General features: G+C 36.5%; 1 protein-coding gene across 6 annotated transcripts in view; it reads left to right on the top strand.

Annotated features, from left to right (window-relative positions):
- Window positions 1–221: 221 nt before the first annotated feature.
- SYT14 (synaptotagmin 14) overlaps window positions 222–25,687 on the top strand; it is a 242,746-nt gene continuing 217,280 nt past the window's right edge. Inside the window, exons 1-3 of one of the 6 annotated variants that reach the window (XM_054521280.2) lie at window positions 227–361; window positions 15,560–15,607; window positions 15,906–16,110. Coding sequence is in view for 2 of the 6 variants with exons in the window: in XM_054521301.2 (XP_054377276.1) it covers window positions 349–361; window positions 15,560–15,607 (61 nt within the window). In the remaining 4 variants the exon portion in view is untranslated. Of the gene's footprint in view, window positions 362–15,559; window positions 15,608–15,690; window positions 16,111–25,687 lie in introns of those variants that run through there. The other 5 variants (XM_054521296.2, XM_024255013.3, XM_054521301.2 and 2 more) reach the window with 5 other exon arrangements.

Raw genomic sequence — 25,687 nt, 5'->3', positions numbered from 1 at the left:
GCCGGCCCGTGACTCTCCGGGCCGGGCACCTGTTTCGAATCCAGGCGCGAGGCGCGGTGGGGGCGGTGGGGTGGGGTGGGGTGGGGTAGGGTGGGGTGGGGGCGGGGTGGTGTCACGTGCCGGCGGCGGCAGCGGCGGCCCCAGGAAGGTTCCATTTTTTCCGCGGCCCGCACTCGCGGCGCTCGGGGCCCCTCCCTCGCCCCGCCCGCGGCGCCCCTCGCGGCCGCGCAGCCGGGCGACTCCGGGCCGGGCCCCGCCCCTCTCGCTGGCGGACTCGGCGCGTCCTCCGCCCGCCCTCGCGCCTGCTGCCCCCGCCATCCAGTTGGTGCGGTCCATGGCGAGCACATCATGGCGATTGAAGGTAAGTGGAGGCTGACAGCGGGGAGCGAGGACCCGGACCGCCCAGCTGGTGGGGGGCTCGGAGGTGCGCCGGCAGGCCGAGGCGCTGATGGGGCCGCCTCCTGAGGGCTGGAGCCGGCTGAGGACGCGCGGGGGTCCTGGCCGCGTCTGGGGAGGCGGGTGGGCGGAGCGGCGCCGCTGGGACGCCGGACTCGACTGGCTCGCTCGCCCCGGCCTTCGTGGTTTTACCGGCCTCCTGGTGGCCGCATGCGGGGCAGAGCGGGCTGGCGGGCAGGTACAGCGTCCGGGCCGCCGCCTCCTGCCGGCCGCGCGGAGTGGAGGTCGGGGTGAGGCCCTGCAGACCCCGCGGGACGGGCTGGGAGGAGCGAGGGGCCACGGGGGGCTCAGGCTGCACCTTCTTTTCTTTCCCCCGCCGCGGCAAACCATCCTTCCGCAATACCCGCCTTCCTGCCAAACTGAGAGTCCAGTTTTTTGTCCCATTCCTAACCCTTCCCTGTCCGCGCTCGGGCTGATGCTGGGTTACACTCTCTATCCGTTCCGCTTGTTTGCCGTTGTAGGGGGTCCAGGAAATTTGGGGGTAGATTAATTTCCTCAAGTGGTTTTGTTCCCCCACAACACTCAAAACTGTTTTTCTCCATGAAAAGAAGTAAATAACGTCTTTACAACAAGCACACATTCTTAGAATCCTGCAAATATTAGTCTATGAAGTGTTATAGTGCTAACAATGCTCATATTTCGAAAAACAGCTTAACAAAAATTCAGTTCCTAGATAAGGTAGTTGACACTAAAGTGTATTTTTCTCTTGTTCCAGAAACATGTAACTGGGACCAAGTGTCTATATTTTGCCTTGTTTTTAAGGAAGATGTGAAAATTAATTTCACACGTCTAGGATATTTATGTGAAAGATTACATCTTCCAGGCCCTGTCTCTTAGATTAACTCAAACAGTGAAAGTAATTTGTAAATTTTCCCTGTGTGTGTATATTCATCTGTACAGCTGTGCAAGGTGCCTATAGCTATATCATTATTTCTCTACATTGAAAGCGTGTTCCTAAGTAAAACTTTTTAAAGTGTTTCCCTTCTAAGTGATCAATCACTGGTAGTATGCATTTCTGGGGACTTCTTTTTGTCGGATCATGTGGACTCCAAAGTAGGGTTACCTGTGTGTTTACATTTATCTTATTTATTTAAGAGAGGGAGTACCTATTGTATGCAAGACACTTTCAGACAGTTTGAAATGTCTACTTGAGTTAAAATGGTGGGGAATAAGATCTACCTATAATCTATGATGTTCCTGTTATCTGGAGCAGTACTTTCAACGTTTGTTTCCCTCACTGTCCTTTTACCAAGGGTTAAAAATCAAGAAACCAAACCCACTGATTTATGTTGTGTACTTTGTTTTCCCAACTAGTTTGTGGTAGAGTTTCTTTTGAAGCGGTGAAACTCTACCACACTACCACACAACGTGAAAGTAGAAAGGTTTAGGCAGAGCATGAGGAAAATCCTTCAGGCAGATGCCATTCAGATATGATGCTATAACTCGTAATTTCTTAAAATCTTTTCAGTTTTTTCCTTTTTTTCTTAGTTCTTCCTTTCTTTCTACTGGCAGTTAAGTGTTACTGATTCATTTTCCATGTCACCTGATGGCATTTTGCTCTGCCTACTGCTTAACATGTTTAAAGAATAAGATTTTTTAAATCCTCACATTCTAGAGATTCTTCTGTGTTTGAGATACTCTCATAAATATTTTCATACTGAAGCATTTGCTTAAGGTTTCATAATACAAAGATCAGGAATTATATCTTTTCTAGTTTGGCAAAAAAACTGTAATTAATATTAGCACTTCAGATAAAGATGGCAGTTCGAATTAGCCTAACTGTGCTCCTTATCACATAGTAAAATAGATTCATTATGCGCACCCTTCCTAGGCTGTGTTATGAAGTAGAATGAGTTCTGCATGAGACTCTGTACTAAGGACATCTTAAAAATTTGGGGGCCCAAAAGGGCATCTCATCTTTTCAATGAAGTGTTTCTTAAAACATTCAATTTCTTCATTCACCTATTAATTCAGTAGACCTTTTCTTTTTTTTTTATATAATGGCTGTATACAATGTTCATTGCTAGATTCCATGGGGCCAAAAAGATAAATAAGACTATAACCCTTCTCTCAAAGAGTTCATGTTCTATTCGGAGAGACAGATAATTTTAAACATGCAATTACAGTGTAGTGTGAATGCTAAGAGATGGATCATCTTTCCTTTGTATAAAAACATTCAGTGATGATGGGTCTAACACTGTTTTTTGGCAGTAATTCTTATATTCATAAGGTCTTTGTATTTGGCCGAATATCTGCCATTCAGTAACGTCTGTCTACCCATCCTAGTTTTGCTTTCTGTAGCAATAAATTAAAAGCCCACTATTCTCTCTATATATGATATCCCTTCTGCCATTTGAAGACAGCTCTAGAGTGTTTTCTAGATAAAATATCCACTTTCCTCCTCTGGATGATCTGTAGTTGTATGTTTTAAAATTTGGAATATAGTAGCGGGCCATTTCATTCCAGTTATACTGTTGAATAGCATACATTAAAACTGTTATACCACTCCTTCACTTATGTGTAATCCTATTAATATAGCTTAACATTAGAATAGGTTTTTTTGGAGCTTCATGTTGGCACAGAGCGAGGCTGTAATCAACTAAAAGCACAGTCTCTTTTATCTTTTAGCTTGACTACTCCCTTACTTAGCTAACCAATGTTTTGAACTGAACAGGTCGTTTATATCTGTTAAGCATACTCTTATTAGCTATGGTCCAGTGTTTTAGCCCTTGAGTCTAGACTTTTAAGTACTAAGGATTGTTTTTATTTTCTTCTCTGTGTAAACCTATTTTATAACACAAAATTATTTCTACTAAGTAATCATTCATTTCCTCCTTTTATCAGTCAGATGTGTAACTACTAATCAAAAAAAGAGACAAATATGAGATGATAGAGTTACCACATTGAGCTAACATAATTCCAGTCAGCGGTAAAGAAGTTAGGCTATATTAGGTAAAGTTACAATTTTTAAAAGGCATTTTAAAATAATGACAGTAGTTACACATCCTTACTGTTGGCCCAGTGATCTGGCAATACCAGGTTGGGAATCATTGTTGTAGCCTAGCCTATGAAGTGATGTAATTGCTATCCAGCATATTAATTCTTCTAGTGTTGGCCTCTGTTAATCTGATAGTGTTGACACTTTTTTGTTGTATTTGAAATTTCTTCCTCTCTTGATTACGTATTTCTCAGTCTTGTGTTAATCTACCTGACCTAATGTTCTAGTGGCTTCCATTCTTGACCCTGTTGCCATTGTCTGCTTTATACACATTGCCGTAATTGCACGCATTGAACAGTTTAGTAATCACTTATTTACAAATTTGTTTTTCCTGTCCGACTGTAAATTTCTAGAGGTTAATGTCTTATTCATTTTTGTACCCCTTAGGTTTTGTATAGTACCTGAATACAGTTGTCCCTTGGTAACCATGGGGGAGATTGGTTCCAGGTCCCCTGGAGATACTAAAATTTAAGAATGCTTAAGTTCTTTATATAATATGGCATAATATTTGCATATAACTTATGCACATCCTCCCATATACTTTAAATCATCTCCAGTCTACTTGTAATACCTACTATAATGTAAATGCTATGTAAATAGTTCTTTAGGGAATAATGACAAGAAAAAAAGTCTGTACATATTCAGTACACATACAACCACTGTAGGCCTAACTACGTTTTCCATGCATGGTTAGTTAAATCCATAGATGTTGAACCTGTGGATATGGGGGGCCAATTGTATTTTGTATGAACTCAAGCCAAGTTTCTACACATTGTTTCGTGGAGTTCTGAACATCGTCATCATAAATTATGCCATTGTCCAGAAGCGTATTTATAACACAGAATTTTCCTGACTTATATTTCCAAATAGTAGCTAGATACTTTCACATGGATGTCCTTGGCAATCCAAAATGTTAAGCTTAGGATATTCAGAATGTCCCAAAGTTGTTATCACAGCCACCAAATCCAGCCTCCATGCAAATTTACCGCCCCCCCCCCCCCCCCCCCCCGCCGGCTCTGTGCAGATTCACCATCTGAGAGGCATTTTTAAGTAACCAGGAATCTGAGTTAAAAACCTGGGCACCAACCTTGTGTTGCAGTTCACCTCCCACATCCTGTTGATAACTAAGTCCTGCCAAGTCTACAATTCAAATCAATTTGTGCTGCTTGGTGTCTTCACTTTAGTTTATGCCCTTATCACTCATTAAGAGACTTGCATTAATTTCCTAAGTAGTCTCATTTCCAGTGTTAAGTTTCCTTCCAATTCATTTTCCAAATTAGTGCTAGTTATCTTCATATTATAAAATGCAAATCTGAGCTTCTTAAAACCTGAAGATAATGCTGGGCTTTAATGATCTAACTTCCTTCCTTCATCCAGTCCACATTTTTCTTTCTCTTCCATAAGAATATCAGAAGACTCTGCAAACTGTTTTGCCAAAGTGAAAAATAAACACTTGTTACGTTGCTATATTAACTTTACTTAACTTCTCTGGGTAACATTTTTTAAAAATGTAGAATAAGGTTAAACTAGTGAGAACCTGTGTGTGTGTATATATATGTGTGTGTGTGTGTATATAGTGCATTTACTTTTATTAATAATGTACCTTATAGTTTGCTACATACATATATTGTATTTTTAAAATAATGAGAAGAATACTGAGATGTTCTTTAAGTTTTCTTTTGGCTCTAAGATTTCTAAGGCAAAATTTAGACTTTCAAAAGCCATTTGAAATATTCAGTTAAAAAACCCAATAGATTTACTTTTGAATAATTTACAGTTTATTCAAGGTTACTTTTCTAACTGACTACACAAAATTAGAAACACTTAGGGAACATTAGAGACACAGTGGTATTTTATTTTTTGTTATTTTAAGGTTGTATTAGAATGCAGCAGTGCACTTTGGTAGGCCGAGGTGGGCAGATCAGTTGAAGTCAGGAGTTTTGAGACCAGCCTGGCCAACATGGTGAAACCTTGTCTTTACTAAAAATACAAAACTTAGCTGGGTGTAGTGGCGCACACCTGTAGTCCCAGCTGCTGGGGAGGCTGAGGCAGGAGAATCACCTAAACCTGGGAGACTGAGGTTGCAGTGAGCCAAGATCATGCTACTGCACTCCAGCCTGGGCAACATAGCAAGATTCCATCTCAAAAAAAAAAAAAAAAAAGAGAATGCAGTACATGCCAATGGGGAAAGCAGAGGGAACCATATACTGACTTAATTTATACAATTTGTTATTTGTTGAGTAATACTATTTGCATTATCAGTTTATTTGAAAATATTATGTTTGCACATAGTATATGTGTGATAGTATAATAGATTGTTTTCATGAATTTTATTTCCATTTAGCTGACTTTATTCTTTTATTCTTTTCCTCTGAATCCTAGTCGATTACTACCTAATATGAAAGTGCTTATATATGAATAATGTAAGAATGAACAAACTGCTATATATAAAACATTTCACACTTTTGAGTAAAATGATTATATGCATATTTTGTATGTATATATAGTAATAGCTGAATTGGAACCTATCAAATTAGAACCCTTGATTTACCATTTTTTTAGAAGGGGGAAATAGCGACAACTCAGGAAGCTGTTATTAGGAGTTTATGAACAGATTTCTAAGAGCCACACGTGTATTCAGAACAATTTCTTATTTTCACATTTTTAGGACTATGTTAGAATTGGTATTCAAGATATTATTTTGAGTCATCATGAGATAGAAGTTTTAATGAATATTAAATTATCTTCAGTATTCTGAACTTAATGCAGTAATGCATATTAGTAGCTTTAAAAAATGATCTGGTGCAGAAGTAAAAAAAAAGGTTTTGTTTTATTCTTGGTTGACTAGAAAATTCACTTAAGTAGAATTTTTTGTGAGCACATACTTAAAGTTTTATTGTGTTACATTAATGAGCATCTAGCAGTCAAAAACATAATTGACTAAACGAATTGAATTAAAGAGTAGCTCAAAAGTTGGAAAAATGGATTAATTTGTGAACAGTAAATTTAATTTTATAAGATAAAATTTATACCTCTTAGAAAAGACTATTGAATACATTCATAGGAACTTATGTGGATCAAATGAGATACCATATTTAGCATGCTTTGTAAATTATAAAGTGTTCTGAGATATTGTTGTGAATAAGATCTAGTTTATTTTATGTGATGCTGGAGGGGTAGTATGTGTTTCAAAGTGTAGGCTGCTATTTAATAGAAATATAGATAAAATGAGTTTGTAAAAATATAGAAAGGACTTGACTTTTTCAGACTATTTTAATTCTGCAGTAATTGCATAGCAACAGCAAAAAGTAAAGGAATTCCAATTTGGGAGGATAACTCCCAGAGGGTTGGAGGCCTGAAGGTTTTTTTTTTTTCTCTCTTTTTTAAAGAAAAAATTCAAAAAAGAGGACAGGTTAAGAAGTATGAGAAAGTTAACATTTATTTTGGAATATTTGCATGGGAGAATGCTTGAAATTCAATGATAACTGTAGAAGAGAAGAAAACATCTCCAGAGCCTGAATTTCTTTGAATTTTATATTCTACTTGGTGAAGAATGCGAAGGGAATTAACTTTTTTTGGGTGCTTGCCATGGGCCAGGCAACATATATTCATTTTCTCAATCATGAATAGCACCGCTTCTCCCTCTGTGGTCTGCAGCAGACATCTGTTTTATTAAGACATCTTTTTTCCTGCCATTTGTGGACTTGGTTTCAGAGTCCTTGGCAACACTACCCTCCACCCTCACTCCAGCAGCTACTCCCAGTCCATCAGAATTAGTATACGAGATGAAAGCTATTTTCTGTCCTGAGGTTATTATTACTATTTTATAAATTACTTTAGCTATTATTTTTACTTACTCCAAAGGTTAAGTAACAAGCACAGGTTTGCAAAGACAGTACTAGGTGATGCTGACTTTAGAATTGAAGTCTGACTCAATTCAGAAGCAATGATCTTTATGTAACACTGTGTTTTAAATTGGTGACCAAAATTGGTATTATTCCTTGAATGGTCTAATTAGGGACAAAACTAAAAGATGTCTAGAGATTAGTGACGATGGTCTAAGTGGATTAAGTTGGTTGGGGGGAGTTGCATCGGTAGTTTCACGCTTATGATGTACAGTGTAGGTGTCTGCATAAGGATTAGCTATAAAAGAGTTTATAAATGTAAGTTAGGTGATCATTTAAAGACTCTGACTAATGCATGTGCTTTGGAGAAGAATCTTTAGATGAGATGGAATTTAAGACATTTCTAAAGTAGCCTTTCAGTGTTTGACCAAGAAGAAATAAGTAGAATCTGTAAATTGTGGTGATTTAGGCTAATGGTCAGAATAAATATGGTAGACAAAATACAGTTGATTTTGAAAAGGACTCTTAGATCCATTTTAAAGGAACTAAATTTTGGGGTTTAATTCCATTTTTGTGTACAGGCATACCTCCTTGCACTTCATTTTGTTGTAAATTCACAAATTTGCATTTTTTACAAATTGAAAGTTTGTGGTAACTCTGTTGAACGAATCTATTGGCACAGTTTTTTCAACAGCATGTGCTCACCTTGTGTCTCTGTGTCACGTTTTGGTAATTCTTGTAATATTTGAAACTTTTTCATTATTATTATATTTGTTATGATGATCCATGATCAGTGATCTTTGATGCTACTATTGTAATTGTTTTGGGCGCTACGAGCCATGCCAATATAAGATGGCAAACTTAGTTGATAAATGTTGTATGTGTTCTGATTGTTCCACCAATCAGTTATTCCCTCAGTCTCTCTTCCTTTCCTTAGGCTTCCCTATTCCCTGAGACACAACAATTAATAACCCTACAAATGTTCAATGAAAGGAAGAGTCACATGTCTCTCACTTTAAATCAAAAGCTAGAAATGATTAATCCTAGTGAGGAAGGCATGTTAAAAGCTGAGACTGGCCAAAAGCTAGGCCTTTTGTGCCAGTAGGTGAAGTTGTGAATGCAAAGGAAAAGTTCTTGAAGGAAATTAACAGTGCTACCTGCTGTAGTGAACACATGAGTGACAGGAAGGCTTAACAGCCTTATTGCTGATATGGAGAAGTTTGAGTGGTCTGGATGGCAGATCAAACCAGCCACAACATTCTCTAAAGCCAAAGCCTAATCCAGAGTAAGTCCCTCACTCTATTCAATTCTATGAATGCTGAGAGAAGTGAAGAAGCTGCAGAAGAAAAGTTGGAAGCCAGCAGAGGTTAGTTCATAAGGTTTAGAAAGAAGCTATGTCCATAACATAAAAAAGTGTGAGGTGAAGCAGCAAGTGCTGATAGAGAAGCTGTAGCAGGTTATCCATAAGATCTAGCTGAGATCATTGATGAAGGTGGCTACACTAAACAACAGATTTTCATTGTAGGTGAAACAGCCTGTTAGAAGAGGATGCCATCTAAGAGTTTCATAGCTAGAGAGGAGAAGTCAATGCCTGGCTTCAAAGCTTCAAAGGACAGGCTGACTCTCTTGTTAGGGGCTGATGCATCTGGTGACTTTAAGTGGAAGACAGCGCCCATTGACAATTCTGAAAATCCTTGGGGTCTTAAGGATGCTGAATGTGCTCTGTGTGTGCTCTTCAAATGGAAAACGAAGCCTAAAATTTTGGGTTTTAAATGACAGAACATCTGTTTACAGCATGGTTTATTGAATATTTTGAGTCTGCTGTTGAGTCCTACTCAGAAAAAAGATTCCTTTCAAAATGTTACTGCTCATTGACAAGGCATCTGCTCACCCAGGAGCTCTGATAGAGATGTACAAGGAGATGAAGATTGTTTTCATGCCTGCTAATACAACATTTATTCTGCAGCTCATGGATCAAGGATTAATTAAGACTTTCAAGCTTTATTATTTAGGAAATATATTGTGTAAGGCTATAGCTGCCATAGATAGTGATTCCTTTGATGGACCTGGCAAAGTAAATTGAAAACTTTCTGGAAAGGATTGATCATTCCAGATGCCATTAAGAACATTTGTGATTCATTAGAGGAGGCCAAAATATCAACATTAATAGGAGTTTGGGAGAAGTTGATTCCAACTATCATGGATGACTTTGAGAGGCTCAAGACTTAAGTGGGGGAAGTCACTACAGATGAGGTGGAACTAGCAAGAGAACTAGAATTAGAAGTGGAGCCTGAATATGTGACTACATTGCTGGAATCTCATGATAAAACTTGAACGGATGAGGAGTTGCTTATATGGATGAACAAAGTGGTTTCTTGAGATGAAATATACTACTGGTGAAGCTGCTATGAACATTGTTGAAATGACAAAGGGTTTAGAATATTATATACACTTAGTTGATAAACTGTAGGGTTTGAGAGGATTGACTCCAGTTTTTAAAGTTCTACTGTGGGTAAAATGCTATCAAACAGCATTGCATGCTACAGAGAAATCTTCCATGAAAGAAAGAATCCATCAGTGTGGTAAACTTCATTGTCTAATTTTAAGAAATTGCCACAGCCACCCCAACCTTCATCAACCATCATCCTGATGGGTTCACAGTCGTCAACATCAAGGCGAGACCCTTTGCCAGCAAAAAGATAGGACTTGCTGAAGTCCTAGACAATCAATAATTTTTTTAGCAATAAATTATTTTTAAATTAAGATCATACAGTTTTTAAGACACAATGATATTGCACACTTAATAGACTACAGGCTAGTGTAAACGTAACTTTTGTATGCACTGGGAAACCAAAAAGTTTATGTGACTTGTTTTATTCCGATATACACTTTATTGCAGTGGTTGGGAGTCAAACCCGTTGATATCTCTGAGGTATGCCTGTACCTGGATGTATTTCGATGGGGCTGCCATGTAACTACATATTTTCCTTCTGTAAACATGTGTAAACATGTACATATGTTGTAATGATCCTCTTGTGTATTTTTTTAAAATCCCAGTTTCCAGTTACACTCACACTTATGTGTATATTCATACACAAACACACTTGCACACAATCACAGCACACGTGTGTGCCCACACACATCTATTTTCTCTTACACCCCTTATGCCAATTGTAGAGGATTATGCCCGTTTACATTTTGCTCCTACATGGGTTTGCCTGAGGGAAAAGATGGTAACTTTGACTAAGCTTGTCATTTTCTATCTGTTTCTCCTTTCCATGTTGCTGAGATGATTATTTCAAAAGCAATGCTAGTATTATCTCCAAGTATAGTTTTTATGCAGTTCTATTTAAATTACCTTAAAGGATTGGAAAACAATTTCATAACTTTCATTTTTTCATAAAAATGAGGAAAAATCAATATTTACTTTCCAAAATACATTAAACATAATGCTCTTTTTTTTTTCTGACAATTAACTAGTGACCTTGAGCAACTTTAACTTTTGGGCGTCTCCATTTATCTATAAAATTATGAACTAGATAAATGTAGTTCTGAGTTCTAGTGTCTTCTGTTCTGTCATTCTAATATGGTGTCCCAGTCTTCATTTTCTTGAATTAAATTTGATGTGTGGAAAATTGTATTTATACAGGAGTTCATTTTGGGGGTGATTATTTATTTTAGTGGAAGATTAATCTCTTTCCAAAGATACTGGCTAAGTGACCAAGTAAGCATTCCCTCTTGTGCATTACACTGTTAAAAGCAGTACACCACTTTTTGGATAACCACCACATCTGAGTCAAGGTATGTCTGCAGTGTCTTTCTTGCCTCCTGATTACAAATTTAATAAAGACACATGCACACGTATGTTTATTGCGGCATTATTCACAATAGCAAAGACTTGGAACCAACCCAAATGTCCAACAATGATAGACTGGATTAAGAAAATGTGGCACATATACACCATGGAATACTATGCAGCCATAAAAAATGATGAGTTCACGTCCTTTGTAGGGACATGGATGAAATTGGAAATCATCATTCTCAGTAAACTATCGCAAGAACAAAAAACCAAACACCGCATATTCTCACTCATAGGTGAGAATTGAACAATGAGAACACATGGACACAGGAAGGGGAACATCACACTTCGGGGACTGTTGTGGGGTGGGGGGAGGGGGGAGGGATAGCATTGGGAGATATACCTAATGCTAGATGACGAGTTGGTGGGTGCAGCGCACCAGCATGGCACATGTATACATATGTAACTTACCTGCACGTTGCGCACATGTACCATAGAGCCTAAAGTATAATAATAATAATAATAATAATAATAATAATAATAATAATAAAAAATAAAGGGACCTGGAATAAACCAGTCTAACCCATTCTAGAATCTAAAAAAAAAAAAAAAGAAAGAATTCATCTATTATTCTACCACAATAATAGATCACGTTAATATTTTTCTTTCTCTTCTCATTTGCCTCACAGATATATATTTTACAACACTGTAACTGTAAGATACATGCAATTTGTATTTGGTAATTTTTAACTTCACATTATACTCTATGTATTTCCAATGTTTCCATAAAGTATTCACAATGAAAAAAAAAAAAAAAAAAAACAAACAAACCAAAAAAACATTTCTTTTGGAAACTTTTCAGATTTACTTTTCAAGACAAAATAGACATAAAATTTGTACAAAGTTCAACATATCTCTAACTGAAAATTTAAGCCTTTGACTTTCAAACAGACATATACATTAAAAAATGTACACTTAACCTAGAGAATGCATGTTTTTTTCCTTACACTCTTCCCAGTCTTAGGAAGGATGGGGGATAAAAGGAACACTAGGCTGGGCGTGGTGGCTCATGCCTGTAATCCCAGCACTTTGGGAGGCGGAGGCGGGCGGATCATGAGGTCAAGAGATCGAGACCATCCTGGGCAACATAGTGAAACCCCGTCTCTACTAAAAATACAAAAATTAGCTGGGTATGGTGGTGTGTGCCTGTAGTCCCAGCTACTCAGGAGGCTGAGGCAGGAGAATTGCTTGAACCCGGGAGGCAGAGGTTGCAGTGAGCTGAGATTGCGCCACTGCGCTCCAGCCTGGCGACAGAGTGAGACTCCGTCTCAAAAAAAAAAAAAAAAAACACTCAATTTCAGTTTCCAATAATGTAATAAATTTATATGACTTTTTTATATTTCTTCTTTTGTATTTTGAAAAGCAGGGTTTTCTTGAATTTTATTTTATTGTCTGGAATGTATCCTTAGTATTCCTGTTCATTTTCATATAAGAATAGTGATTGCTTTTGAGTTCCACATGTACATCAGTGAAGTCTTATTTGTTGGTTAGAATTTAGGGGACAAATATCAAGAAAGGTCATGCATAGTCTTATTTGCTTGTTTGACTTTTGTGGGTACTTGGACAAATTTGGGAGCTAGTTGACTGTAAATTTGAAATATAGTGATTATTCGAGTAACTTAAAAAATTTAAGAGGTTCTTTTATATAATATAGATAAATTGAATGCTTTTAAAAGTGGGAATTGGCTTTCGTTGTCATTCTGCAGTTCTGATAAACGTCTTAGAATGTAGTAGTTTTTATTGTTACTGTACATACTAAGCCTTGTAAAAATAATGCTGTTACAGTTAAGATTAGGTGTATGTGGTAAAACCTAATCAATTTATATTAAATACGGGGAGAGTTTAGTTCTAATTACAGGCTTTAAAAAGTACAGCCTTTTTACATGAATTAACTATGTAACTCAAATTAAGTTACGTGTGTAACTTCTAGAGAATAAGCCTTAATATGTATGGAGAATATTTCTAAGTAACCTATGAAAACATCATAGGTCTCAATATATTAATACATTATAGTTATGTTATTTTTATTACATAACCCTTCTAATGTCTCAAAAACAGCTTTTTGTCATAATTTGGTAAATATCCAGTCATTGGACTAGCATCTCCTCAACTGGAAAGAACTGTAGTACGTAGGTATATTTCATTCTAGCGTTTCAGCAAGTGATCTGTGGGTAATACTCCAATTAACACTCTATTTTTTACACTGGGGTTTTGCTGAATAATTCATTTATATCCATAGCTTTAAGTTAGGTGTTTCTTCTTGCAAAGCCTATCTTCCTGATAATCAGTGGTTATTCTGTATTTTTAATAAGAAAGAAGCAATGCCATTGTTACAACCAAGTCAGAATGAAGATCTAACCTACTTTGCTGATAGAAATACTATTTTCTAGTTTTTTTAGCTTGCTTCTCAGATGACCTACTTTTTTTAGTGGATATCATGGTTTTTACTTCTCATGTTATTTCTGTAGGATATTTCTGTTTCTTATAACCAAGCTGTTTATAATAAGCTTCTATGCTAAACTGAAATGATGATTTAGTATTTTCATTATGGAAAGTTTAAAAGTAATTCCCAACATAATTATAAGGTCATACATATATGGAACACTACAAAATTTTATTCAGCTTACATTAAAGTAATGACGTGCTTCTGAGTGAAAGAAATATATCTATATAGTAGTAACTAATAAAATTAGTCTTATAATAAATTAGAATATTCAAAGTATGTATTTATGGGGTACAATGTGATGTTTTGATATATGTATACATTGTGAAATGATTAAATCAAGCTAATTAACATATCAGTCACTTCGCCTTTTTTGTGGTGAGAACATTTAAGGTCTATTAGCAATTTTGAAATATACAACACATTATTAATAACTGTAGTCACCATGCTGTGCAGTAGATCTCTAAAACTCCTCATCTATCTGAAACTTTGTACCCTTTGCAGTATCTCCCCTTTTCCTATCCTGCCCCTCTCCATTCCCTTCTTCTCTCCCACCTCTGGTAACCACCATTCTACTCTACATCTGTGAATTTGACTTTTGTAGATACCACATACAAGTGAGATCATGCAGTATCTGTCCTTCTGTGTCTGCTTTCTTTCACTTAGCATAATGTCCTCTGGGTTCATCCATGTTGTTGCACATGACAGACTTTCCTTCTTTTTTTTAGACTGCATAGTATTCCACCGCATATATTTACCACATTTTCTTTATCCATTTCCACCATGTGCCATTATCTTTTAAAGTTAAACATGCACTTGCCCCATAAATCCAGCTGTTCTCGGAATACATTTAGAAGAAAGGCACACGCAGCACACATGTGGGAAACAAAGAGACATATGTTATATAAAAAGGTTCATAGCAAAATTAGTCATAGCAAACCCAAATCAATCCAAATGTTTATGAACGACAGAATTGAAATTTATGCATATGTATGCATGAATATGTGTATATATATGTATATTTATACACAATGGAATTCTATATGGAAATGAAAAGGAATAAGCCACAACTACAAGTAATAAAATAGTTTGATCTTACCAACCTAATATTGAAAGAAGCAGGACTCAAAAATGCCCACTTAACAATTCCACTTGTATAAATTCTTTAAGCAGACAAAACCAAGCTGTAATGATAGCACTCAGGAGATCAGGTACTTCTGGGGCACAAAGTAGTGCCTAGGAAGATGAGTAAAGGACTCCTGGAATGCCAGCAAAGTTCTGGTTCTTGCCTTGGTTTTTAGCAACTCAGGTGCTTACTTTGTGACAATTACATGAAAGTTTTATATATTTGTGCACTTTTCTGTATTTTTGGTTTTTGGCCCAATAAGTAGAGATTTTTTAAAAAAGAAACATTTCAAAAGACTTTTTCCAAAAAAGAATAATCAAAATAATTTTTAAAGTTGTTTGTTTTTATCATCATACTATTAAATTTGTTTTACAAATTTATAATAGTGGGTTGTTGGAGAATATATAATATGAGCATATATGATAAAATATAAATAGTAACTTTACAGGATTGACCTTTCAGTAACTTACCTGTGTGTATGTTAAGGCTCAGATACAAAAGTGGGTCCTCTCTTACAGTCTTTCCTTCTAGCCGATGTGAAGAGATGCTTGGGAAATGTTGATGTGATTTCTGCTGTTGAGAAGCTTGCCATTCAAAATCGCATACTTGAATGAAGTGTCTTCATTCCGAGACTTCCTAAGACCTAATTTCTGGGTTGTTCCAGAAAATTCTGATATCAGGCTGTCATATTCATTTAGTTAAGTATAAAGAGAAGAGTTAGGGAAACTTTTTCTGAGGTCACTTTTAGGTGCTAATTTAAAATGATTCTTTGTAACAGTCAAATTCATGCTACTTTCTATGTTTTTAACTTCCCATAAACTTTTTTTAATAGGTGGAGAGAGAACCTGTGGAGTACATGAACTTATCTGTATTAGAAAAGGTAAGTCATTGCTCTGCATGGCTATTTAAATACTAAATGAATACTTTCAAAGTGTATAATAGATTTTAGTAGGATGGCGGATAATTTGTATTTATAAAGTGTAAATTTTAGTAAATATTAACATTTGTCTTACAGACTTAAGCATTAGTAAAGTGCATATTACTTATTATGTGATTATTGAGAGTTGTTGCTTTATATTTAGTTTTGATGGGCTAATAAAGCCTGGTTTCTAGCATATTGGTTGTTAGACATGGTGAAGAGGCAAAGAATGGAGGGTTTGATTTTTGTTCCCTTTCAGAATCTGGAATCTGAGTGCATGCTGATCTCCCATTGACTTCTGTTCTATTACTGTACCCCATCAGAGAGATGTGAGGAGTTGGTTGAAATTCAAATCGGGAACATATCCAAAGACCACAACATCCTTTGACACCAACAACTGTCTATGCTTCCTTAGAAGGAGCCACCTGACAACTGGGTGGTTCAACAAAGTGGCCCCAGGAAAGGTAATTCAGTTACTAGGTGGGAGGCAAGGAATCAGGTATTCTCTAGATTTGGAAGAATCAGGAGAACCTTGGGAGTCCCCACAACTCCTTATAAGTAATCACAAATCTATGAAATGATTGAAGGAAAGATATTCCTGGGGAGGTCAAGGGAAGAAATCCTCATAAATTTACTACTCTTGTCTCTTTTTAAACTTGGGGCACTTTCTTTTCTTGCATCTCTCTTCAAACTCACTTGGCCCTCCTGAGTCTAGCCAACTAACAGCACTCCTCCCATCCCTAATATTTCACTTTACGGAAGTTTGGAGCAGTGTCATTATTTGTGATACCTGGGTATGAGAGGCATGGCAGGAAAATGTGAGCATATTTTCAGTAAGTCTTTAACAGCTCTGAAAAGCCTCAGCTTTAGACTTGAAAAAATTTTTAATCCTTTTTAGGTGAATTTATGTGACTATTGTTGACATGGTCATACTAGTTTATCTGTGAGTCATTACATACAATTGCTGTTCATTTAAAATCTTCTTCCTTTATTATAGTTTTTCCATATACCTTTCCTCTAGTACCACAAAGGAGGAAATTGAAGTCAGTTTCATGAAATCTCAAATTTAGGATTGTGATTCTCATACTATAACTATTGTTGATTTGTGCTTCTTACCTAAAATGGAGGTAGGGGATAGACAAATTTATGCATTGTTTTATTTCTCTACATAAACATTTTTAGTTTTCTGCTATATGTATAAATCCAGAATTACTAAAAATGCTTAAAATAATTTTATAGTTATTATCCAGTCCCACTAAAACTTTTTGAAACTTTTAATTTGATGGGATAGCCAAAGACACAGTAAAGATAGTTGGAATCAAAAGCTGTTAAAGGTGTGGTCAGGTGAAAAGAGAATCAAGACAGGAATAGAGACAGCTAGAAGTAAGAAAACGAAAATGTTTAGGGGGTCTTTTGTGGCTACAAAGGGAACAGAAAGCTACAATGGAGAAAATTAGATAAGGATAGAGAATGGTGTGAATATATCTTTTTTTTATCATGACTTCTTTATTGTTGTTGTTCTTTATTGCTGTCTCTATTCCTATCCAGGTAGTTCTCAAAGTATGCTTTGCCCAGATTTCTCTATATTAGTCTAGCTTTTTCACTCTCTTCCATTTATCTATAGAATTTTAATTCTGCATTTAAAAATTTATTCACACCATAGGCATGACATGGAAAAGTATCTGAATCTGTTTATCCTCTCAGCATTCAGTACAGTGAATATTTCATAAGTATTTGAATATTTTTGGAATTAATGCTCTGGGCTAAAGCTTTTTGCATTTTATACTAGACTTCCATAGAGTAGATCATATGAAAGTTATGTAGAGTAATTATAATTAGTATCAATGATTATTCTAATGAAATGACATCTCTGACTTCACAATCTCCTTTTTTCTTTCTCTTTTTTTTTTTTTTGAAAGACAGATTCTTACTGTCTCCCAGGCTGGAATGCAGTGGTACGATCTTGGCCCACTGCAACCTCTGCCTCCTGGGTTCAGGCTATTCTCATGCCTCAGCCTCCCAAGTAGCTGGGATTACAGGCGCACGCCACCATGCCCGGCTAATTTTTCTATTTTTAGTAGAGATAGGGTTTCACCATGTTGGCCAGGCTGGTCTCGAACTCGTGGCCTCAAGTGATCTGTCCACCTCAGCCTCCCCATATTCTGGGATTACCAGCATGAGCCACCACACTCGGCTAGACATCACAACTTCTTTTTACCTCTTTGGCTGTTTCTCTTTTGCTAACCTCTCTGCCCTGTCAGGCCTCTGATTATGTCATGTACCAGGGGTTTGGTCCTGGGCTTACTTCGTTTTTCCATCTTTTACTCTGTTTGATTTTATCTAGTTCTGTTGTTTTAAATGCCACACAAATTTATAAATCCAGTTCTTGGCTGTCTGACTTCCCTCATCTTTTATCAAATGAGTTACTTGATATTTCTATCTGGATGTCTGTTAGAGTAACAACTTGACATGTTTAAAATGCGAGTCTTGATTTTCTTACCTGAGCCTATACCTTCCTCAGTTTTCTCCATCTCAGCTAATAAATAGCACTATCTACCCAGTTATGCAACTCCTAACTTAAGAATCATGCTGTATTTCCCTCATTATTATTGTCCACATTTAATTTATTGGTAAGTTCAATCAGTTCTACCTGCAAAGTATATTTTTTAATTTATCCTCTTTTTTTCATCCTACTGCTGTCATTGTAGTCTAGTTCTCTGTGTTTTTTGCCTAGATCACTGTCATAGTTTTCTAACTGGTTTCCCTACTTGCATTTTTATCTCCTTTCACTAAGTATTAGTGATTTTCAAAAATGTAAATCAGGCCAACCACTTTGCTTGTTGAAATTTTTCTATGGATTGGATTCTCATTATACCTCAAATAAAAATATCTTACCCTGATCTACAAAGACATTATAGTATCACCTCGGAGTCCAAAATGTCATCTGAATATCATCAGTTCAAAAGTCTCATTATCTAAATCACTTACATTATGTATGGGTGTGACTCTGGGTGTAATCCATTGTGGTTCAAAATTCCTTTCTATCTGTGGACCTGTGAAAATGGAAACCAAGTTACCCTCCCATGCATTTCTTCAAATCTCATTTCCCTAAGTTGTATTTCAATTTTGGTTAAGTCAGTTTTCAGAACTTAGATTTTTATGATCAATATTGTTTGCAGTAAAGCCGTATTATATCATAATTATATTTCCTTTTTTATATAGTTTTCATCTTAAAATATCCCTTCTTTCAGATTGTAAGCGCCCATCTTAACTCCTCATTAACCATGGTTCAGAATCCACTCTGATTTCTCTGTCATTCTTATTTTTATTCTGCTACCACCCTTCCCCCTATATTGAAGTATACGTCTCCTATATCATTTATCCCTAGAAAAGATTTTTCTGCTTCCCTAGGAAATAATTAGTCAACATATTGTATTACTCAAGGTACTGTTAGCTGCTGCACTGAACAAACCCCAAACAAATAATGACTCAAACAGGATAGAGTTTTATTTCTCTCTTTTGTGAAGTTTAAATCAGGTATTTCTAGTTGCCATAGAGCACTCCTTCAGCAGTGATTTAGGGATCCAGGCTCCTAGCTTGTGGCTCTGGCATCTTCAGCACGTGGCTTTGGAGGTTACTATGTTCATCTTCATTAAGCAGGGAGTGTGGGGAAAAAAAAGGGGAAAGGAAGATTTTGTGTAGGAGATTTTTATGGGATAGGCCTGGAAGGAAGTACATTCCTTAAGATTACCATGTCAATAATTCAGTCACAGGGCTACATCTATAGTAACTTCAAAACAGGCTAGGAAGTGTTAGTGAGTCAGTGAGTCCAAGAAGTACAGCAACGTATATTCTGCCATTTATCAATTAATCTACCCTAATATAAAGTGCTTACCTTGGCATAGTCTTAGATGCTCTATATGTGCTAATGGTGACCATCTGGATAAATTTCTTCTAGAGGTAGGTATATAACTTAAAGGTGTGACTTCAATGAGAAAATTTAAGGCTAGGTAGAAGGGGAGATTGATATGGAAAGATGTAATAGGGTTGTTTTGTTTTGTTTAGTTTTGTTTTGGAGGGTTAGGGGTTGTGAATCCTCTGATTTTGTGATTGTCTTTTGTCTCTTAGGACCCTACCCCCTTTTTTTTTTCATTTCCCCTTCACCACCCAATTGCTGAAGGGCCTTTTCCCTTCTGCCTTTTTTTCTTCTGCAGAAGCTATGTACAAAGACTGCCTAACTACCCTGTTAAGTTATGCTTGAAACTAACTTAGGCTGACTGAGTTATGCTGAAAGTAACTCACATGTACTTTCAGAGTTCCTTCCCTGTAGGCTGTGCTGTCATCTACTCAGTTTTGTTATTGCCATTGTTAGTATTTTCAGATTTAACATGGACTTTCCTTTCTAACATTAGCCCCCATTGCTGTCTTCTCTCTTCTGTCTCTCTGGTAGCTTTTCTCTTCCTTTGTTTACACCAAAGCCTTTCCCTTTTGTTTGGGTGGGGTGGGAGCAGGAGAGATTGCACCTTATGATTTGGTAAGTTTTCTGTTTTTACTCGTGTTTATTTTGAGATATTAGCATTCTCCGTATTCAAATTATTCTGAGAATATAGTTTTTATGTGGCTTTACTTTTTTTTTTTTTTTTTTTTTTTGAGACAGTCTCGCTCTTGTCACCCAGGCTGGAGTGCAATGGCATGATCTCGGCTTGCTGCAATCTCCACCCCCTGGGTTCAGGCGATTCTCCTGCCTCAGCCTCCCAAGTAGCTGGGATTACAGGCATGCACCACCATGCCCGGCTAATTTTTGTATTTTTAGTAGATACTGGGTTTCGCCATGTTGGCCAGGCTTGTCTTGAACTCCCTACTTCAGGTGGTCCACCCACCTCAGCCTCCCAAAGTGCTGGGATTACAGGCGTGAACCACCCCGCCCAGCCTGTAGATTTTTTCCTTCGTGTTTTGTAGATTTACTTTTTCCTTCTTGTTGTATCCAGTTTTGGGGAGGTAAAACTGGGAGACATGAGTTAGGCAGATTCCATTTTTTCAGATACTCAGAAATGTCTATGGTATGTTCATGAACAAAAATTTTAATGTTAATTTAGTCTAACTTCTTAATATTTTTTCTTTTCATTCTTTTCTCTTTCTCCCTCTCCTTCCTTCTGTCTCTCTGTCTTTCTAGTGCTTTTTGAGATGTTTTGGGGAAATCCTTCCTTACCCCTAAGATCATAGCAATTCTATTACTTTCAGAGGTTTAGTCTTGCTTTTTATATTTATCTTACTAATCCATCTGAAATTGATTTTTTATATGGTTAAGAACCTAATTTCATTTTTTTAATGGTTAAGTAGCAGTTCCAGGACAATTTACTAAGTATTCCAAACATTTCCCACTGATATGCAGTGCCACCTCTGCTACCTCTGTCAAGTTTTTATCAAGTTGGTCTATTTCTGTTCCATTAATCAATTTACCTATTCCCTAACAGTGTGTCATTATCTTAATTGTTGAAGTGTTGTGATTCTTGTTATCTATTAGGACAAATTCTTCTTATTTTTCTTCTTCAGTAATGTAATAACTATTTCTGGGCCTTCGATTTTCCATATAAAGTTTAGAATCAGCTTGTCAGCTTCCTTAAAAAAAAAAAGCCTTTTTGGAATTTTAATAGGAGTTACATTGAATCTCTAGATCTATGTGGAGACGATGTCTTTAAAATACTGAGATTTCTTATTCTTGAACATGGTGTATCTTTGCATTTGTTTAATGCCTTTCAATAAGGTTTTGAAAATTCCTCTATAATGATCTTGCATTTTTTTAGATATATGTTTAGATACCTTATATTTTTTGTTGCTATACTAAATGAAATTTGTTAAGGGAAATGCAATTAACTTTTCTAAATTAGTGTTATATGTAGCTATGTTGCTAAACTATTTAACTATTTCCATAGGTATTTTGGGTTTTCTCAGTAGACAGTTATATCATCTTCAAATAATAAGTTTTTTAATCTTTTCTAGTTATACTTTTTATTTCTTTGGCAGCTTCTCGGGAAAATAAACAAAATAGAACTAAAAGGATACTCTGTAATCCTCTTCCAACTGCTTGACTAAGCATGATCTTATAAATGGGACAATAACAAGTGATGGCGAGGATGTGGAGGAATTGGAACTCCCATCTATTGCTGGGAATGTAAAATGGTACAGCAACTTTAGAAAACAATTACAAAGTTCCTAAAAAAAAATAGAGTTACCATATAACCCAGCAGTTGTACTCCTAGGCCTATACCCAAGAAAACTGAAAACATATGTTTATACAAAAATTTGTAGATGAATATTCACAGCAAGATTATTCTTTTTTTTAAAATTTTTTATTATTTTTTTTGAGACAGAGTCTCACTCTGTCATCAGGCTGGAGTGCAGTGGTGTGATCTCAGCTCACTGCAACCTCCGCCTCCTGGATTCAAGTGATTCTCATGCCTCAGCCTCCTGAGTAGCAGGGACTACAGGTGCGTGCCACCACACCCAGCTAATTTTTGGTGTTTTTAGTAGAGACGGGGTTTCACCACATTGGCCAGGCTGGTCTCAAACTCCTGAGCTCAGGCAATCCACCTGCCTTGGCCTCCCAAAGTGTTAGGATTACAGGCGTGAGCCACCACACCCGGCCTGGCAACGTTATTCTTAATAGCCAAAAGGGAAACAACCTAAATATCCATCAACTGATGAATGAACTAAATAAAATGTGGCATATTGACACAATGGAATATTATTCATCCACCAGAATAAATGAATTATTGATACAAGCTACAACATTGATGAACCTTGCAAACAGAGAAAGAAACCAGACATAAAAATTGTTTCACTCGCAAACAGTGAAAGAAACGAGACACAAAAGGCCACATATCATGTATATAGGATTTCATTCATATGAAATGTGTAGAATAGACAAATCTATAGAGACAGAACATAGATTAGTAGTTGCCAGGGCTAGGGGAGGGGAGAATAGGGAGTTACTACTAATAGGTATGGGTTTTTCTGGGGAGTGATGAAAAGATTCTGAAATTAGATAGTGGTTGCACAACTCTATGAGTATATTACAGAACACTGAATTATGCACTTTGGTGAATGTTGTGGCATATGTGTTTTATCTGAATAAAAAAAGCATCTGCTTACATAGTGTATTTTATTCTTAACCAGCTCCTCTTTTTATGCAAAAGTTTCCATTACCTGAAATTCTATTCCTTTGATATTTATTACTTTAGATTTTTTATGTCTTTATGAACCTAAATTAAAATAATGATATGCCTGAGACAGGTGAATGTATATCCTAATATATGTTAATATGTCCAAGTCATATTAACCTGGAGGGTGGTTTGTAGTTTTATGGCACAGGACTCTCTATTGTCCTGGCCTGTTAGTATTTTTATATACTAAATTTATCTTTATGGCATTACTTTATTGGGTATTCACAAATCAACATGTAATATCCCAGTATGAATGACAATCTGTTTTTTGGAAATTGTAGAAAAAAGTCTCTGTAGTGGTTAGAGAATAGGAGATGATCAGTGGTTAACTTTGTTTTTTCAATTTAGGAAAAATAAATATATGCCTTTTTATAAACATTGAAAATAAAAATGACTTTACTGAATCCACTGGGAAGATGTATAGAATGTTTAAATTTATTACCTTCAATGTTTTTCCTTGACTAGAAGGAAGTCACTTATTTAAACCACTAAAATATAAATATCTGAGCATACTTGAGAAGTAGTAGCAAAAAACAGCTTTCCAGTCTTTTCTCCCATTTGAATCAAAGATTGTCTTGAAGCTAGGTTGGCCACCTGTGGTTTTTTGAATGCTGCTCATCACTAGTCTAGGTGGCCTTTCAAATATGATCCCAAATAATAACTTAAACCTCATCAATTAACATCTTAAAGTGAGTAGTTGTAACTCATCTGAGAGCAAAGGCTTGTATGATTGTTGACATAGGATGTGCATGGTAGTGGTAGGTTTACAAATTATGGAGCTACAATAGATACCTTGTATCTGTTCAATTCTGATAGTTTCTTATCCTAATACACAACTGTATTAGAATAATACACTTATAAGAGAGTACAAGGTGTGAGAGATGAAAATTTGGAGACAATAGGTAGATTACAGTTACTAGAGCTAGGGGAGAGGCTGAACTTGGTGCTGCTTTTCCAAACTTATGGCAACTAAGGGAATGTTTCTGCATGTGCTGTTGTTTTCCTTTGAGTTGGCTGATGTCACTTTATGGACAAATGGAAATCCAGTTAGGTGTTTATATTTTACTGTCTACACCCTCGGATTCTCCCTTTTTGCTGGGTAGACAGATTTGTTCTTTCTTTCTCTTCCCCCTCAAGTGCATCATGGGCTCTTCCTTCTTTTGGTGGTGTTTTAGTTATTTCTTTTGGGAACATAGTAGAAAAGTGTCTGAAATGTAGGTGAGAATTTTTCATGTAGAATTTGTGAAGGTGTAGAACTATATTCTGACTTTTGGGGGCTGGGATAAGTACAAATTTCTTGCTTAGTGACCAAACTTGACTTTCAAGCCTTTTATAGTTCTAATTGTCCAGAGTAGAAGAACAATAAAGTAACTTTTCTTTTTTCTAGTATTTATTAGAGCTAGTATTTAGTAGAAAGAGTGCATGATTATGAAATAAGGAGATATGGATTAAATTTCCCAATTTGCTTCATCCAGGCTGGGTAACTAAAGTCATTAAATTCTTTGAGTCTCAGTTTCCCCCTCTGTAAAATGGTGACATTATTAAGGCTATCTGTACTAATCTCACAAGACTTCTCTGAAGATCAAGTGAAATAAAGTGTATGAAACCCTTTGTAGTCAGTAAATTGGTATGTACATGTTATTATTATCTTACTGAAGAAGGTAGGGACAGTCTTGAAACTTGTAGACTCTTATTAGAGATGAATCAGATGTATTTTTTTTTGTATGAATTCTGGAAGGCATGACCTGATTGTTTCTATTGTTTATTCTTTCAGTGGTTTGACACTCAGGACTTTGAATGTATGAGACCTACCTACTGAGTTACTAATGTTAGCCTTCTAAAATGTTCCTATAATTCATTTAAATAATGGCATATGTCTGTAGGAAACAGTTTGCTGATCTCTGAACAAGGAAGTGGCTCCTAGTATGAAAAATTCTGACCATGAATCTTTGGGTGTTGGCATATAAGCAGACCTCCATCTTCAATTTCTATGCAAATCCAGTAAAATAATTTTTCTCCTATTGTTAGATCAACATGCCAATTCTAAAATGAGAAATTCTAAAAATTATGTAAAAATGATAATTGTCTGTCTTTTCTTTCTTTCTTGTGACTAAACAGTATGTAATGAATAAAGTGCTCTTTTTCTCAGTGTATAATTTAGTTTTAATTATTTTAAAAAATATTGTCATAATATGATTCTCTTATTTATGCCATTTTCATTTTTTCTGGTTCTTAGGGTAGATATCTTTTTTTTTTTGATATAGCTCAGTGACTTCTAGACACTACTGTTAAGGGACATTCTTGAATTGAGGAGACCAGTAGATTTTTGTAACTGCCCTGTTGGGGTACATTGTAAGCTTTTTTTTTTTTTTTAACCTGGCTCAAGAAATTTCAATTAGGTTGTGAATTTATATAGCCTTGGTAGTAGCAGAGAATAGGGCTTTAGCTACTATAATTAACATGACAGTTTCATTTACAATTTAGTAGAAGGTGGAAATCATGGAGCTATATTTTTTTTGATTCATTCTCAGCTTCTTTGAACTTCTTAATGAGAGGTTTATGTGCACCCAGAGGGAGGGAGCCTACCGCATTGACTCATGCTTGTTATTTTTAGTTTTGTATTCCAAATTCAGGCTGCCATAAATTAACATATACCCTAAGAGTAAAGCAGACCCCCAGTCTTTGAAGGGGAATGAAGTTCAAGAGATAAAGGGCAAGATTATATTATGGAGGTCATAGGAGTGCAAGAATCTAGAGTAATCCAAATAAAAATGGAGAGCAAATGGGTGATGAAGGCTATGAGAGCCCATCCTGTACC

This window comes from Pongo abelii, chromosome 1 (assembly GCF_028885655.2).
Source record: "Pongo abelii isolate AG06213 chromosome 1, NHGRI_mPonAbe1-v2.0_pri, whole genome shotgun sequence".
Taxonomy (NCBI): Eukaryota; Metazoa; Chordata; class Mammalia; order Primates; family Hominidae; genus Pongo; species Pongo abelii.
This window is presented reverse-complemented; position numbering and strand designations above follow the sequence as displayed.